The sequence below is a fragment of the Chenopodium album genome, chromosome 2, assembly GCF_948465745.1.
Source record: "Chenopodium album chromosome 2, dcCheAlbu1.1, whole genome shotgun sequence".
Lineage (NCBI taxonomy): Eukaryota > Viridiplantae > Streptophyta > Magnoliopsida > Caryophyllales > Amaranthaceae > Chenopodium > Chenopodium album.
In genome coordinates this window covers 43,341,535-43,360,101 of record NC_137835.1, presented here as the reverse complement: position 1 = coordinate 43,360,101, position 18,567 = coordinate 43,341,535, and the positions used below count along the sequence as shown (strand labels likewise).

The 18,567-nt window shown below is 34.7% G+C and overlaps 1 protein-coding gene and 2 long non-coding RNA genes across 7 annotated transcripts; 1 reads left to right on the top strand and 2 right to left on the bottom strand.

The window, feature by feature from the left end:
• Positions 1 to 568: 568 nt before the first annotated feature.
• Positions 569 to 1,752, bottom strand: LOC145585556 (uncharacterized). 2 transcript variants are annotated; one of them, XR_014100683.1, is made up of 3 exons: positions 1,477 to 1,748; positions 1,093 to 1,128; positions 569 to 761 (listed from the first exon to the last, which is right to left on the bottom strand). It is a non-coding gene; the product is annotated as an uncharacterized LOC145585556 (long non-coding RNA). The 2 variants fall into 2 exon arrangements; XR_014100682.1 differs by having other exon boundaries at positions 569 to 1,128; positions 1,477 to 1,752.
• Positions 1,753 to 1,909: 157 nt separating this feature from the next.
• LOC145598431 (general transcription and DNA repair factor IIH helicase subunit XPD-like) lies at positions 1,910 to 17,393 on the bottom strand. 4 transcript variants are annotated; one of them, XM_081654792.1, is made up of 13 exons: positions 17,232 to 17,381; positions 15,136 to 16,021; positions 14,558 to 14,640; positions 14,048 to 14,451; positions 13,606 to 13,799; positions 13,245 to 13,425; positions 12,868 to 12,992; positions 11,850 to 11,939; positions 3,676 to 3,754; positions 3,505 to 3,581; positions 2,438 to 2,546; positions 2,177 to 2,318; positions 1,910 to 2,144 (listed from the first exon to the last, which is right to left on the bottom strand). In XM_081654792.1, exons 2-12 carry the CDS (start codon positions 15,948 to 15,950, stop codon positions 2,190 to 2,192), a joined length of 2,286 nt encoding a protein of 761 aa, XP_081510918.1. In that variant the 5' UTR covers positions 15,951 to 16,021; positions 17,232 to 17,381; the 3' UTR covers positions 1,910 to 2,144; positions 2,177 to 2,189. The 4 variants fall into 4 exon arrangements, with proteins under 4 accessions (XP_081510918.1, XP_081510910.1, XP_081510925.1 ...); XM_081654784.1 differs by having other exon boundaries at positions 1,910 to 2,318; XM_081654799.1 differs by having other exon boundaries at positions 1,910 to 2,318; positions 15,136 to 15,956.
• On the top strand, positions 5,537 to 8,037 carry LOC145598458 (uncharacterized). Its single transcript, XR_014103559.1, has 3 exons — positions 5,537 to 5,775; positions 6,327 to 6,470; positions 7,334 to 8,037. It is a non-coding gene; the product is annotated as an uncharacterized LOC145598458 (long non-coding RNA).
• Positions 17,394 to 18,567: the final 1,174 nt, after the last annotated feature.

Here is an 18,567-nt window from a genome sequence, read left to right as displayed (position 1 = left end):
AGGGACAAACCGTCCATCCATTCCATATCCTCATTTCATATTCAAGTTATTGTCTTCTAGAATACGAGAAATTGACATACGATACTACAAGTAATAATTAAAGTGTAAGAATCCAAAAATGAGTCAATGAGATATCTTGATATGAGTCCAATTTGAAATCATTTCAATTGCACAAACAGTACACTAAGAGCCTGACCGCTTCAAATTATTTTCAGTTCAGTTCAGTTTTTAATTTCCTTCTCTCATAAAATATTTAGTTCAGTTCAATACATCTTATGTTGGAGATAAATCTAATTAACTCAATTAGTTGATTAATAAGTTGCTAAGCTTCGTATACTATTGTAAATTTGTAATTGTAGGAAGAAGTGAATATGGAAAAAAAAAGCCTACGGAGTACACAACTACTCATTGATGCATCAATAAATTGAATACTTCGAACATCACGAATAAAAAAATATAGAAGTATTTTTTTATTTTATTTTATACAAATTCTCTCTTTTTTGTAACCCTTCTTGACAAATAAGTCTAAAATGTAATTGACATTGAGTAAATAACGAGAGAGTAATGATAATACAAACTTGCTTTGTTCCTTCAAGAAAAAAAATATATACAAACTAGTTTTGTAACTTAATTTTTTTTTCTTAGTAGCAAATTACTATTAAAAGTTTCTATTAAATATTCTTAGTAGCAAACCAATCCCCTTCTCAGCTCCTCTGCCTCCCCCCTTTTCATCATCTTCAGCAACATCCGAATCTGCACTTCTACGGCAGCAACATCAACAACATATCATATGACCTAGCAATAAACATACCATAATAAAAATAAAAAAAAATAAAAAAAAAAACAGCAAAAGAAAGAGATAAAGAGAAGAACTAAGCGGAAGGAGCAGGAGGAATGCAGCATTCTTCTCACTGTGAAAAATATTTTATACTCAGAAATAGAGGACATTAGTACTGATGATAATCACAAAATATGGAATAATAAGGCAATACATTAATCCCTGTAGACAGTTGATTATTTAATTTTAGCAAAGTATAATCAGTAAATTACACAACCCACAATAGTAAACAGAAATATAGAAAGAAAAATTACCTCATTAAAGAGTCCGATTTAACATTAACATCTAACCTAATTACAGTATGCACCATACTCTACAAATTAGATGGGTAGACAATCAACACTTAAACTAACACTCTATTTTCATCCCTATCTGCTAAAGGCCCAAAGATCATGAGTTATATTTAAAAAAAATTGCAATATAATGTCAATCTTGTCACTTTAATTTCAATTTGTTTAAAATTAACCAAGCAATTCTCTAATTCAACTAAATTGTAACCTACTAACCTGATAATAACAATTAAAATCGAATCCTATCACTTTAAATTCTATTACAATTATGAAATTCAAGTAAATAAAAAAGCCTAATCAAAACTAACTATACATATTAATATAGAAATTATAAGGAAATAGTAGTACCTTGAGTAAAATAATAAGACTTTATTGTTCTTCTACCTCTTTAAAATGCAATAACCAGTGCTATCCCAACTCATCACTTTAAATCTTTTATCTTCTTCGGCCAAAACTACGAATTAACAAAGTTGAGATTTGAATATGAGAAAATTGCCAATAAACTCAACGGCGGTGCCGAAGGAGAAACAGACGATGCCATTGATGGAGGAGAGAGAGAAAATAATGGGGGCTTTTGGGATTATTAAAGAATTTTACCATTAATGTTTGGCGCTCAACAAAAATTATCCCGCCCAACCCAACCCTCATCCGCCAAAAGACCAAAATTTTTACCGCCCAAGTTTCCCTCCCATTAATTTCCCTTCCCTCTTCTTTTTTGTGGGACCTGCTGAGTTGTTCAAATTTTATTTGTAGTGTGTAAAATCAATTTGTACACTGAGTGTGAATGTAGTGTTTTCGATAAATGAGTTGGCAAGTCTCTGAACATACGAAACTTTTAGCCATTGTCCATTTTGTCCTCTTCAATTCTGAACATATGTACAAAATCTGTTCTAACTGCAAACCACAGACCCAACTTCCAAGCTACATCTCCAAAAACTGGCTCCAATCAATAATAGTCTGCAAGAAAGTAGGATTTAGCTAGCTTGGTCTATAAACTACTTATCTCTAAACAAACAAGAGGACGAAGATTCCTAAGACTACACAAAAATATTGCTAAAATTTCAGAACACTGTCTCATCTGCCCCAGCATTGTAGCCATTGCTCATCTTCTCCACGTCTTCCTGCGATAAAAGGGTTCTCTTACCACTGGCGCCAGTCTTATCATATGGCTGAGCCATCTTTCGGAGAAACTGCAGCACACAAAAAATTCTCTTATCCACATAAGATATTGCAAGGATTGTGGCAATAATTTTTGAGATTATGTTAGTTACTCCATACAACATATGTAAGTAATCAATCAAAATGGCACCTCTCTTGCTATGTGTAAAGCCATATCAGTGCTCAAATTAAGGTAGGCATCACGTAGGTGAGATAATATCCATCCAGGCAGCTTGGAGCGCTTATCATGCCGACTATATCTGCAGAAGAAACCGACAAAGAATTAATTATTTTAAAAGACTGAAAAATTTTAATCATTTTGGCACACATCTTAGACAGCATACAACACCTACAACCACATCACACTTGAAAACATTAACACCTTGTTTGGATAGAAGGAAATGGAAGGAAAAGGGAAGAGAAAAGGAGGGGGACAAACTCTTTTGTTTGGATAAAGGATTGGGGGAAGGAAGGGAAAGAAGAGGGAGGGATCCATTTTTACTCTCTTTAATAAACATAATCCCTCCAAAATTGGAGAGATTTGGAGGGAAAATGGAGCTCACCTCTCCCTCCTTTTCTTTTCCCTTCCCTTCCCTCCCTCATCTTTCCCTCCACATCCTTACTTTCCTTATTTCCTATCCAAACAAAGCGTAAATCACAATTAACAATGCACTGTTGTCAACAGCTGCTTAATGGATTTTAAATCCGCAAGATTATGGAATTAATTAGTTTTGATACTACCTCCGTTTCTTTTTAGTTGACACATATTCCTTTTTAGGAAGTTTTTTTTAGTTAACACGTTTCCTTTTGGGGTAAACTTTTTACCTTGCATTTACAAGCTACTCCACTTGCTTTATCATTCTCTCTCCTCTCCTTTCCTTAATATATGTGCCTAAATCAAACGCGTCAACTAAATAGAAACGGAGGAAGAATAAGGTGAAGAATGCTTTGAAAAAAAAAAAAAAAGACAATTTGAATGCTGTAACTTTGATGTCAGAGAGCCATTGTTTTTAATATTTTGATTCCAAGCATAAATTTCATGTAGCCAACCCCACTAATGGTATAAAGGCTTTGATTGATTGATTCCAAGCATAAAATTATTTTAACAACATTATGACTGTATTTTCCTTTGAACAGACCATATAGAATTTTAGGTATCTGCTGATCTTCAACAAAACAAAACAAACCATATATCTAATTGTTAGTACAGTAGCAAACCTTTTGTCAGCGAATATCATCATTCCATAATCAGCCTTTGAACGAATTACTCTGCCCACACATTGAGCAGCTTGTCTCTGACAAAGAACAATTGAATTAATCCAACAGCTAAAAGCAATCAATACACATTGTAATAATTAAAAACAATAATTCACGAGGCAATAGCAGTACCAAAGCATCAAAAGTCAGAAAATCCCCTTCTTTTATCTGAAAAGTGTCCCGCAAATATTCCAGTCGAGCAAGCAATATCCTGCAATATAAAGATCCAACAAGCTCAGATTATTTGACCTCAATTGAGAACTATCAATGCTACAAAGATGACATGATCCCACAACATGAAACTAGTAATTGCAACTATGAAAACAGTTCCAGCTACTCAGATATTGTTTGGTTCTCTCAAAGGTAAGGAAAAACCCGTGATAGAAAAGTACGAGAAAAGAAATAAAGAAAGGTAATGTGATTTGCTCGATTGAAATGAATTCATTCCCTTCTATGCCAGCAAAGTTCAAAATCATGTGTAAAATATGAATTTCAGCATAAAATACATGGATTTAGGAAAACATAGACGCCAGGCTTATTTGGGTTTGCAAGCAATAGAATTCAAATCCCTAACGCCCAATCATTTTTATCAGAAAATAAAAAAAATAAAAAAAAATGAATAAAAAATATCCTCATTCTCACTCCAATTCCCTCAATTTTCCGTGTTCTAATATCTCTCGTCCCACGTTAAAGCCAGTGTGTAAACCAACACCAACTTCATCCATCGCCGGGACCGTCTCCCAACATGTAGCACCGACCTTTTTCTGCCCAACCCCTCTCTTCCTTCCTTTCCATTTCTTTTTTTCTGGCACCAACCCTCCATGTTCCTCCATCTACTCCTGCTTCAAGCTTATATTATTTGACGGTCGATTTTCACACAAAAGTTACAGATATATGACTTCCATGGCCATAACGATAGCTAACATTTTAAATTTATTACTGATTATTTTAGAGAATTGATGGCTGCTATATGCAGTGCTGATGTCGGTTTTTTTGAATATTGGTTGGTTCTGATGGTTTGTTTTGTGGTGAGGTAAGGGCAAGTGATGGCGTGGGAGAGGACATGAGTCAACAAGGAAGGTGATGGGGGGAACAAAGGTAGATGATGGGGATAGCACAGGCAAGAGCTAGTTGTGGTGGTGTGTCATGGCGTACAAATATATAAAAATTAAAATACGTAGTAATAAATACCAAATTCAAATTCCCATGGAGTTAGGTTCAAATCTTGGGGCCTAAGGGGTTTGGATGCTGGGCCTCACACTTTACAAGCCTTGCATATTTGCGGAACAAATCACACAGTGATCTCAAACATATGTAAAATAAAAAACTTTGGAGCCAAATGCCCCCTAAAAATGTTACGCAGTAGTTCCCAACATGAAAGACAATAAATAAGTTCCTTGGTATTTTCTCTATTATCTCTCTCATAATCTCTTCTATTTTTCCAATCATCCAAAATTAGTCCATCTCTATTTGTTAATCACTTTTATGAAATTAAAAAGTAGAGAAGAAAAATGATTGTGGGAGAGGGTGGGCTCAATAACACTAGGAGAAGAAAAAGAAAAGGAAAAAAAATGGAAACTAATAATCCCACCTTTGCTACTTCTGTTCAAAACATTCCCATCACTACTAAATAAACGAGCAAAAGCAATGGTCAAATGCAACGGTTATAGCTAACGAAACGGTCCAATGCAACGGTCCAATGCAACGGGTAAAGCTAAATGCAACGGAATTTTTTCCTATTGCAACAGTTTTAAGATAACCGTTGCAGTAGCTCTTCATATGCAACGAATTTTCTGCCTATTGCAACGGCTTTGTAATGGCTGTTGCATTAATTCCTCCGTATAACTTATTAGCATGTGCAAGGTGCAAATGTGCGTGCCTTTCTTAATCAAGCAAAATTAGTGTACCCAGAATTTCGTGAAAAGCTCACTATCTCTCCTCCGCATTCTCTTTACTTCCTTTTCATATCTCTGTCCTCTCTCACCCTCAACCTCTCATCTCTTAATTCTCATCAAACACCCCCATTGCATGCTTTCTCCTTCATCATTCATCGGGTAAACTCAAATATCCTAAAATCAATTTTTAGGGTTTCGAATTTGCTTAAATTTGAAGAAGCTTTATCGAGTTTCGCTCACCGTCCCTCTCGCCTCCTTCACCAGGTCACACTCCTAAGAGTCCCAGCTATCCTGTTGATTTGTTGTCGGTGTTTTGTAATCTCCTCCTCTTTCAAGGGTAATTTCTAGATCTAAGCTTCTAAATTTCGCATAATCTCGCTTTTAATTGCTAATATTTATGCTGATTTTGGTAGTAATTCATTTGATTATCAATTATGGTTAGATTTAGGGTTTCAAATTTCAAATTCAAATTCGTTGTTCTCTTGTGAATTGCTATTTTGTGTGTTGTTTCGATTGTCATTTGTTTGATTATTGACGTATGTTAGATTTTAGGGTTTTCGGTTTTCACCAACTATTTCCTTATCTTCTTTAGAATCCTCATTCTATGCATATTTTATAGTGATGCATGTATTAATAGCTGCACATGCTAATTGATTTTACTCGTGCATTGTTGCCTATTTTATATTATTGTCAATGTTGTTCCTATTTTCACCCAATCATGAGATTTACTTTTTGATAGGTATGTGTGTTTTATATTTGGTTAGTTAATATGAGGAAGAACGGAAAGAAAGTGTTGTAGTATGAGCTCGGGAGAATTTGAATGACTTGAATAGAATTTGAAGTGTGCAGTTCCAGTTTGTAATGGTGAAATTCATCATATTTGTTTAGGGACCAAGCAATTTGAACAAAAGCTGTTTGCCGAGATTAGAGGACAAATAAAGGAGGATGACACCTTTACGGAAAGGTAACTACTACTACGAAGAGAATGTTAAGGCTAAGGAGTATGCATACTATTGCATTGATCCTTTAAAGGTAAACTTGCATCTTCTCACACCTCTACCACTATTAGTTTTGGTTTCTGACCTCATTTTTTGGGGTAATATATTCCTGGTTCCTAACAAGAAGCTGATTGCATATGCGGAAGATAGTAAAGGATATGAGATTTATACCATTCACGTCACTGATTCTGAGACTCTTGAACCCATTGAAAAGCCTCGGTGGGTGTGACATGTGATTATGAGTGAGCAGGTGATGGAGCTTTGTTGTACATTACAATGGAGCTGGCCTGGCAAGGGTTGCTGCCCTGCCGAGGCTGCTACTGAAAGCTGGCCTGGCAAGGTTGCAGCTACTGCTGCCCTGCCGAGGGTGCTACTGCAGCTGACCTGGCAAGGCTGCAGCTGCTGCTGGCCTGCCGAGGCTGCTGCTGCTGCTGGCCTGCCGAGGCTGCTGCTGCAGCTGGCCTGGCAAGGCTGCAGCTACTGCTCCTGCCCAGGCTGCTGCTGCAGATGGCCTTGGCAAGCCTGCCTTGGCTGCTGCTGCAGCTGGCCTTGGCAAGCCTGCCGAGGCTGCTGCTAATGGATAACATATTTACTTTTTTATTTATGGATTTGGCTGCTATGATTATATGAAGTACTGAATTTTGAGTTTTTTTTTTATGTTAAAGTATAATCACCATTTGGTTGATTGCTTGGATGCTTTCAACTACCAAAATCTAACTAATTATTCTTGTTGTGTGTTTGAATTTAAGGTAGTTTCTTTGACATTTTGACTGCACTCGAGCACTTGGCATTTGAATACGTGAAATGTGACCAACTTTGCAGCATGCACAGTGATTTGCTGCGATTAGTTCTATTGATGATTTGATGGCTTATAAATTGTGGATGTCATTGTTTCAGGTATAAAAACATAAGCCATTGCTGCTGGTGCTATTTCTGCTCTGCCGGAGCTGTTGTTGCTGCTGCTATTTCTGCTCTGCCGGAGCTGTTGTTGCTGCTGCTATTTCTGTTGTGCCGGAGCTGCTGCTGCTGCTATTTCTGCTCTGCCAGAGCTGGTGTTGCCTGCCTGCTACTGCCAGCTGTTGTTACTTCTGCAGTTCTGGAGATGCTACTACTTGAATTGAATTTTTTTTTCTTTTTTTTTTAAAAAATTGTAAAGTTACAAGTTATTAGAGAAAATATATAAGTTTTACATATTTTGGCTTAGGAATTATTTCAATGAAGCAGTAACTGCATAATCATACAATGTAAATTAAATACAATATTTTATTAATCAAAATGAAATATTGTTATTCAATTTCGTTTACCTCATTTGAATATTAATGAAATTGTAACAAGCATATAATAATAATAATAATAATAATAATAATAATAATAATAATGAGCAAATGCAACAGTCCCAACATAGGCAATATGTGTTGCATTTGGTATATATATGCATTGCATCAGCTCTACTGCAACGGTCTATGAGATTTTATAATGACTGTTGCATTAGGTTTATAAGGTCGTTGCATTAGGTCCTAATGCAACGGTCCATGAGAGATATTATGTGAACGTTACATTAGGTCAAAAGAACCGTAGCATTAAGTCAAAAGAACCATTACATTAGATCTAGTGCAACGGCCGCAAATGCACCGGTCCAATAACCGTTACAATAGGTCTATAGCAACGGTTTTTGCCCTATTGCAACTTTAGGGATTGCATTCGCTCGTTTATGTAGTAGTGCATCTTTTTGAAATATAAAACAATCCCACCTTTACCTCTCATTTGCTCAAAACGATCCTTTTTACTTGTAACTTACCCCCTCCGTCCCTTAATATAAAGCCTCTTTTGGTTTTTACACGGGAATTAAGAAAGTAGTAAATTCTTTGAAACTAATGATTAATAGTATATATGTGCATGTGGGATTAGAAAGAGATAGAAAAAGAAAAAGTGGTTTGGAATAATTGAAGAGATAGAGAGCGAAAGCGTTGGAAATTAATGTTAAAAGTACAAAGAAGTAAAGGAAAAAAGATGACACCTCATAAAAAAATAAATAAATAAATAAATAAAAAATAAAAAATAAAATAAAAAAAGAGTAATAATGTCAAAAAATACAACCTTTAAATAAAAGGAGACATTGTGTTTTGGTTTTACCCAAAAAGGAAATGAGGCTTTGTATTAAGGGACAGAGGGAGTATTTAACAAGTCAAATTTTTTTAATTTTTATTTTAATTTCTATTTCTTTTATATCTCTTCTTACCTCCCCAATCCATTTCAATAGTAACCCACTATAGTCACCACCACAAGACCTCCATAACCACCACCATTGAAACCGCACCTTCAAAAGAAAACAAATATAAGTATATGACCAAATAAGGAAATAGAACAAAGGCGTGAGGTTAGTATGAGGGTAAGGCTAGCATTTTATCAAATAACCATCACTCTCTCCCCCTCCCCCTTTCCCTTTCCCCAAATAAAGAAAAAAACTCCATCAATTATGATCTTTAAGTATTATCTAACCTGTTAGTAAGGGGTTAAGGTTAGCAATTTACCACCTTGGGGTAAAAAATAACAATCTGCTGGTATAGTTGCTGTCTTTGTTTCGTGCGTGGTGGGGTGGGGGAAGTTGATAACACTAATCTCCTAACCCATTCGTGAGCATAAAAACCCTAGTTTTCTCTTCTGTTTCTCTTGTTTGTTACACCTTTTTTTTTTAATACCAAAAGATCTTAGTTTCCTCTTCCACTTCTCTTGTTTTTTATACACACTCTATCTTAGGTAACAAAAGATGATTGGGGACAAATCTTGCTACCAGTAGAAAGCTTATTTAAAGGATAGTAGTCATACTTATTGCTTTTCTTGGAAGCCTTGTGCTGTTTGGATGAATAACAAGAGTCAAGTATGGATTTCATAAACTTCTAGAATTACCCAACACATTTACTGAGAAAGATGAAGTGCCGAAGTAAAATAGGCCACTATGAACTTATGAATTAATATCAATGTACCTTTTCTTCATATCCTAATGCACCAGTTCTCTATTGAAAGTAAAACTTTAAATTCTTGGACCATAAATTCTCATTAGTATATAAGAGAAAACATAGTCAAGAGTGAATTAGAAACCTCTAGTGTCTTTTCCAAGAAATCAGCTTTATATAATTTTGCTAATGCTTGATTAAAGATGTTTATGGTAAAAATAGTGCATCCAAGACAGTGAAAAAGCAAATGGTGCAACTGTTTTGAAATGGGGAAAGTGGTTAGTTTTGACAGTGTGAAAGACTAAAAGCTCTGGGGTTTTGCCAAGTAAATTAAGCACAGAGAAAAGGTGGAGGTTATGATTAGTCAAGTGGGAAATGTCTAGGACACATGTTGGGCAGCTGAGATAGATGGGTTGTTATTGGCTGGTTTTGGTGATAGGAGGTGGTGATGAAGCAGAAGAGTTTAACCTGAATTTTGTAGAACTGATATTATTTTTGTCGAAATAAAGAGCATGTTCTTTTCACCTTACTTTAGCTGAATTGAATTTATTTTTTCTGAAATTAAATATATTTACTGAACTTATATTTTTTTTTATTAAATAAAACTCATTTCACTATTCTCTATTATATTTATTTTTTTTAATTACTAATTTTTACTTAGGAAATTTTTTCAGAAAAACCATTTAAATCACTCTTCAGAAAAAACCTTTTTACTTTTTTTTGGCAATCTAAAACCTTATTCTAAATTTTTTTGTTGAAGACAACCAAAAATCCTAATTACCCTAATTATCCTCTAATTTTCCCTAATTACCCTTTAACTCTCAATTAATTATTCTAAATTATAGCATGAATTAAAATAAAATATAAACCCCCACCCCACCACCAACCAGCCTCCCCCTCCCCTGCAGCAGCCGCGGCGAACAGAACCCTCCCACTTCCCTTACCCTGCGCCGGTGCTGATGCCACCCCTACCCCCACCATCAGTCCGTCACCCTCCTTCTTCCCCTTGAATCACCATCCTCAATATTCCTGGACATGAACCCAGCCCCACTTCCCCGCCAGCACCAACCCACAACCACTACCCCCGAGCCCCGACCGACCCCCTCCCTTTTCCCCTAACCCTGTTCGTCGGCAAATTTTACCTTCAAAAAGATTATCCAAACAAATCACATAAACTTTGGATCCTTTGAATCTCAATTTCGAAAGAGCTTTTGGGTTTGATATTGTGAGCATTTCCGGCGTCGATCGGTGATAGGGGTTGGGCTGGATCATTGTTGGCGAAGGAGAGGGCTAGGTTTGTGCCCAAATAAAGGGAATATTAGGGGTGGTGGTTTAGGGGGAAGGGGGAGGTTGACGGCAAATGGTAGGGGCACCGTCAGTGTCATCGCAAGGGAGAGGGAGGGGATTCTAGCCGCCACGATTACTGCAGAGGTGGGGTGGCTGGGGTGGGGGTTAAGGTATTTTATGTTTTTTTAATTTAATTTAATTTAACTTTTTAATAATTAATTGAGACTTAAAAGGTAATTAGAGGATAATTAGGGTAATTAGAGCTTTTTGGTTGTCTTCGACAAAAAAATTTTAGATTCAAGTTTTAGATTGCCAAAAAAATTTAAAAGGTTTTTTCGAACAAAAAGAGCGCTTTAAATGGTTTTTTCTGACAAAATTTCCTTTTACTTATTAAAAATTATTTTTGCAATTACTTTGACTAAATATTATTTGAATAAGGTGAAAAGAACAAGGCCTTAATTATTTTTGCTACACTTAATATAATTTTTACTAAACCTAAACAACAAATACCAATTAGAACTTGTAATTACTGATTCACTATCATATTTGTTGCTTTAAAGTTGTTGATTCTATAAAACTATTTTAAATGAACTAAGTTTAATTTTGCTGAACTTAACTTAGTTTTGCTAAACTAAACTTATTTTTGAACAACTTGTCCATCTTAGGCTCTAAGCTGTCCAACATGCAAGTAAAACTTACGACTTTACTAATCTTAACACGTGAGTAAAGATTAAGAATGTCTGATTAAAACATATTGATAAAACTTGGAACATGCGAATACGAGTAAAAATTTAGAACATATCATTAAAATCTTGAACATAGGATATGAAATTTAGAAGAATTAATTCAAATTTAAAACAGTTGAGTAATAATTAAGAACATTTGATTGAACTCATTTAAGATTTAGAACCTGTGAATAAAAAATTATAACATACGAGTGAAAATTTAGAGATAGAGAGTAATCTCACATACAGAAGTGTTATCTAGTAAAGGAGGGAATCTCACAAGAGTCTTCCCCTATAAATATATGGAGGGAACCTCACGAGAGTCTTCCCTAATAAAGAAAATATATGCAATCTGTGTTGTTGATGCATGCAAGGGGAAAGCTTTAAATTCAATAGGTAATAAGACTAGTAACAAGTTAAAACACAGAAGGGAACAAAGCCACTCACTTGCTCAATGTGTACTGGAAAGGAACCCCATACATGATCACTAATCTGCCATAATGTCGATCAAAATCTATACCTTCAGCTACCTTTCCCCTGCAATAAAAGTGAAGTATGCAATAAACATCTCAAATTTTATATCAGGTCATTGTAAACTTCTCAACCTCTTGATTCTGCAACAGGACATACATTAATTTTCTGATAATACCTTCCATAAATAATTCATATTCAAAAGTATTCCCTACGTTCTTTTTTGTTCGACTAACTTGCAATTTGTTTGACCTCCAAAGTATATGTTTGACCAATAATATCTTTAATTAATGTAATAATGCAAACTATGAAAATAAGATTTGGAAACTATTCATTGAAAAAGACTTACAAGATCACACACGAAAATTTTTAATTTGTACATAAAAAGCCATAGACAGTCAAAGTTTTTTTAGTTTGTCCACATGAATAGTAAGTGAGTAGAACAAAAAAGAACGGAGGTAGTACAAAATCAAAGATGATTAATGACAATCTTTCCAAATAAATTTTAACAGGCAACAGTTTTCTTCTGTCATATATTCTACATGTAAGCAAAAAAACAAACATGACAAAACAAAAGCCACATGCGCACGCTCACACACAATCAGGATTCAGTAAGCCTGTGCGATTTCCTATGCAAACTGCCAAACGGATGCATGAGTTTGACGCAAGATTTCTTAGTCAATGTGGATGAACTCGTTAATATTTATGGTCATATCCTATCTGAACTTGCTAAACAACCCAATTAAAAAGCCCTGATCCACTTCCCCAGCCACAAGCAAAATTTTCAAAGTATCTGATATAAGATGGAACAAAAATATTGATCCTGCACCACTGTAATGATGTTACAAAAATAAAACAAACAGCAATTCCAAATAAAGCCAGAGGATGAAAATCGTGAAATATATATACCTTACCATGATGGACATTTAATATTATGATTGTTTAATAAGAAGAAAAAATTATTAGAATTAGAAAATCATCAAGCACATCTTACCTTGCAACAGAGAAAAAGACAGCACCTCTCCCACAATCACAAGCCTTGCGGTAGTTGTCTAGAGCCAATGTAGTTTCAACAACATCTTGAGTTTCAATGAATACAAGTTTATGCTGCATTATATCCTGCAATAACAAGGGTTTGAGAATCATTTCTTTCATAACCAAAATTTGAATCCAGAAGAGAGTAAAAAAGAGCAAACATAAATACCCTCAAACACAATGTAACACACTAACACAATACTGACATTTCAGATATAGGACACCCAGTATCAGCAAATTAATTCACAAATCAAATCAGCAGAATAACTAGATTGAGAAAGAAATATGATTATGCGATGTATATTACAAAATTCGATGCTTGGACATCATCTATACCTTTAGAATACCGGTTTCATTCCAAGTATTAACAATGGCATCCATGTATGAATAACTGACAAAAAAACACACAATTCCATCAGGAACAACAGAAACCATTTCTAGTAATAGCCTTCCATAGTTCCTTGCAACACCTGGATCACTTCTCATATCATACTTTGTGCTGACTGGAAGTTGATCACTGAAACAAACATACAAGCCATATACGTCAATAGCAAAAAAGGCATCTACATGTTAACCAGACTTATATAATGATAACTCAAAATTTTAACTGAGGGTACAAGGTCTTTAAAATTCACACAACATTCAATCAGAAACTTAAATATGAAAATAAGATGAAAATCCAAGATTAAACTTTCACCTTCCGCGTGTTAGGACCATTGGACATATGCAGTCCCTTGTCAAGGACATAGTAAAACTTCGACTGACTACAGGATTAAAATTCAGAAGGCGTGGGTACAGATCTATAGGGCTCAGAGTTCCAGAGGTGATTACAACTGTTTGGAAGCGTTCAAATACAGGCCTAATAGCAAGTGAAGCATCATGACAACTCAGCTGAAATTTCAATTTCAAAGCACAAACAAGTATTATAATGAGCAATGGATGAGAAATTAATACAATAAAATCTAAAAGTAATAATGATACAAAAGGTAAGCAAATATATATTAAAAAGAAACAGCAGACAAAAATTTGGGTTGTCAAACAATAACAGAAGCAAAGAGAGGGGAAAGAAAAATTCTTTTTACTGTTTATAACAAGCTGTTAGCTATATATCATATCAGAGTATGTCAGTCTAAACCAACCTGCAGTATGGGGTCAGGGATATGAGGCATTCTCTCATCATAGGGTTCAATAATAATTGAGAAGCCTCTGGCATATGTGCCCACTAACGTTGCAAAATCACAAATTGTCTGAATACTTAAGAACTCATCTGTATCGGTTATTTCAAGGGTCATCATAAGGGAATGTAGGCGATCATAACAAAACTTCAAGGTTTTTTGGTCAAGTCCCACTTGTTGATTTAGGGACGCTACAAAAGACACAGGCGACTCCTTTTCAAAATTCTCACTTTGCAACCGCCCTTTGATATATTGCACCAACCTACGCAAAACAGATAGAAAATGCTCAGCTCGGCGAATATTCCCTGGTACCGCTTCTTTCAAAATATCCTCAGGCAGAGCTGGGTTGGAAAGCCAAGTATCGCCAACTGTAAAAGAATTTACAGAAGATGCATAATGAATTTAACGAAACTTAAGAAACTGCCAACTTTATGCAGAAAAATCAAAATAGATGCCTATATAGCAGTGACATACTTGGTAAATTTCCCCTCTGGGCCAACCCTTCAACAAGGCGATTGTATTCTACACGTAGTTTCCCAGCATCTGTGGCCTTGAACCTACCTACCACATCAAATGAGTTAATATTAACTTATAAGTAATCTTTCCTTTCCACGTAATATAATTTTAGGATCAAATATACACATAAACTGTAAACCTAAATCACGATGCAAAACTTTTTCAATGGACACCATCAAATGCAAACATGCAATTTCAACAAAGGAACCTACAAGGAAATTTCTACTGCTAATAGAAAAACATTTGTTTATTCAAATATTACCAATATAACAACCACTTACCAATATAATGGTAATGGTTTTCGCAATACGTTTTCAAATTCATTTTAGGATATTGACGCTATGTTGTCTAACATGCCAATTTATAAAAATTTTGCCTGATTGTTGCCCAAATGGAAGCGTAAACCAATGTTTGGGAGTCAATTTTCTAATTTGGGTACTTGATGTAAAATTAAGAATACCTAGCAGATATTTTCAATAACCTTTCGAGGGATATATCACAAAAAAAAAAAAAAAATGAAGCAGATATAAAAGTACCTTTCGATCTCTTGAGACATCCTAGAAATATTTCTGGTCGCACCTTCAAGAGTTTGCCTTCTGACACTAACACTAAGAGCCTCAATACACACATTGTCAATGTTATGAGCCTCATCAAATACAACCACAGACTCCCGCTGCATCTCTTTTGAAATAATCCCAGCAACTTTTGGATCAAGTAGATACTGGTAACTGTAAACCACAACATTTGCAAATTGCACCATATGGCGTGCCAGGAAATACGGGCACCATCCTTTCTGCTTGCCAAATGCTCTCAGGTCCTGTAAAGTATATACACCTGGGGGAAAAATTGCCTCTGAACCTGACTTCTCGTAATCCTCAAAAAATGAACAAGTAGGGATATTAGGATTTTCTACAGCTAGAGCTCTAACCCAGCTCGCTGTAAGCTTCCTACAGCTGGCATCAACGGAGTCTCTATTTTCAGCAGAGACAACAGCTGGATTAATACAAAGATTCTTACGGGAAGAAAGCCCAAGAGCAAGGAGCCGAGCTGAGGGACCCAAGTGGCAAACCTGATAGTCATGGAGTACCTTTAGCTCAGCCAGTGTTTTTTCCATTTCATGAACCGTACGAGTGCAGTAAATGAGTTTAATAGGATTTGAGGGTTTTGAAAGAGCATAACTGGTAATGAGAGATAAAAGTGCAATAGTTTTCCCAGTGCCAGTGGGCATCTCCAGCAAACAGTGGCCCTTCGCATCAAGGGCTCGTTTGAGTTCAACCATGTAGGAATACTGTTCCGGATAAATGTTATCATACGGGAAGTAGACTGTAATGTCTTCTATTTGGAACTTCATGCTACCCTATGCAAGCAGTGGCAGCTCCAAGGTTAGTTCCACTGGGTTCTACTGAACCCCAAATCCCAAATCTGATAATTAAATCAATTTGAATCTAAAATAGTTAGGCAATAAAAGAATATAAGACAAAGATTATTTATATGACTAGTGATTGTGTTTGAAGTCAAGAAAAAGTTTGGAGGGATGAAGTGACAATAGTAGTCAACGGCCGGGAAAAAAATAGGACAGAAATAAACAGACTGCGAATAGGATAAACAACATACATTTTATCATTGTTCCATAATAATAATAATAATAATAATAATAATAATAGAAAATCACTTCTAACAAACAAGACATAAGGAGGAAGAAGTGAGGGAAACACTAAAATATTAAAAAGCACATGGGGATGAGAGAAAGGAGGAGAGAGATGGGTAAGTGGGGCCATTTTTTAAATGTACCGTTGAAAGCTTAGATAGTATCATTGACTATGTAGTGATACTATTTTTACCGTAGTGATACTATTTCTACACGTAGTGAGTACCACTAAATGAATATATAATACCACTACATACATAAATAGTACCACTAAAATGTTCAATGATATAATGTAATCAGTACTACTCTAAATTCAGAAATGCATTTACGTGAAATGACCCCATGCCCGTCGTTATGCATTTACTCATACATAACTAACCACCCTTTGGAAGGCCTCAAAAATAAGACCCCCTCTGCAGTTTTTAAGTGACACACTTCCCCTTATTGGTAACATTCTACGATTTTTTTTTTCTTCTCATAAAAAATGTGTTGTTTGCTAACTAAAGACTTAAAGAGGGACTTAGTTTCAACAAGCTAAAATTAGATTGAAGATGGATGTTTTCCCTGACTCTTCATATATCAATCATATCCCAGGATCTTTAAGTTGTCTATCAAGTTACAATGGGAAATTTACATTATACACTACAACTTGCAAACATAATCCCCATTTCAACAACCAATTAAAGGTACCAAGTAATTGAATTTTAAGAGTATGGTTGTATATTAAGTGGCAGGAGGGGCGGCCACCCTAGGCCCAGGGAAAAGAGATTTAATTTTATATTCAATTATCTCAAAAAATAAATAATTTTAGGGATAAATGATTCAAATTACGCTCATAATTTTCTTTTCTTTTGGTTATGATGTTTCATCATCTAAGAATTTACGAACCCTAAACTTAAAGCACTGATAATTAAATTAGATTAGATCAAATATAAACCCCAGATTGTGGATTCGATATGATGATGACAACAACAAACAACTTACCTTAGAAGCTGCTTCAATGGGAGATACAAGAATTAAGATTCAACGGAGAACGCTTCAATGAAGAACGTTGAGTGTGCTTCAATGAAATAACAGCAGAGAGGTAGGAAATAGGGATGGAGGCCTTTAAAAGCCATGACCCGCCATAATTATAATATGGGTTAGATCCGTGTGATAAATAAATGGGGCGGGTGTTTATATGATTGTCTAACTATATGTGGGCTTTATAAAGGTTTTAAGTAAAAACTAGTTTTCGGTCCCGGCGTTGCTCCAGGAGTTACTTTGAGTATTTTATCATTATTATTATGAAAGAGCTTGAAAGAATTTGTTTATTGTCGAAAATTATAATATTACAATAACAACAATAAATAGTTTTTGACAATCAGGAGGGGACTGGAACCAGACCACCCAGAACTGATCCCGAATCCGGATTAGCCCAAAGGGTGAACGGGGTGGAACACAAAAAAAAAATAGTTTTGAAATTTTTTTGTTTTTATTTCTTATATGTATTTATATATTTATGTGCATAGATAGAACAATATTAGCTTATATCTTGAATGGTAATAAGTTGGTCTTTCATTCAATGAGGTCTTGTGTTCAAACCTTATTGTATGCATTTTTGGTTAACCATGACATAAAACAAAAATATGCTAGAAGTACACGTGGCATATTGAATGATGATGTGCAAGAATGAGATACACGTGACACATTGGCATTTTTAGGAACGCTTTTTAATATAGAAAGTATAGATAAATAATCCCTAAAAAAAAGTAAAAAAAAAAAATAAATAAATAAACCTATTTTAAATATTGGAAAAAATACACTTATAATCCCAACTAAGGTTTATTTTTTAATAAACCTACTAGGTTAGATCCCGTGTCATACACGGTTTTTCAATTTTTGTCATGGAGTATCAATTTAATTTTTTTTCTTTTAAATCTCAAATCAAGCTACTTATTATTTTATTTTTATTTTTTTTATCTTTTTTGAATAACATATTATATTGCTTCCTTCTATTTTGAACCTTGATGGCAATTTATTTATATTTCAAATATGATAATTTTTCATTCACCAAGTTGAAAAATATATACATAGTATTTATGTTTTTTTTTACTATAAATGATCATTATACATTAAAAAGTAATTACTAATATAGGAATTTATTTATACAAAGATATAGTTATATATTTATGTTTATAAATATATTATTCTACGATTTTTTTTTCCCTAAATTTTGGAAGTAAATATTTTGCGTATATGATCTATGAATTTTTAAAATTTTATTTTTTATTTTTTTAATTTAAAAAATATATTAAGGACACACCAGAAGATGACACGT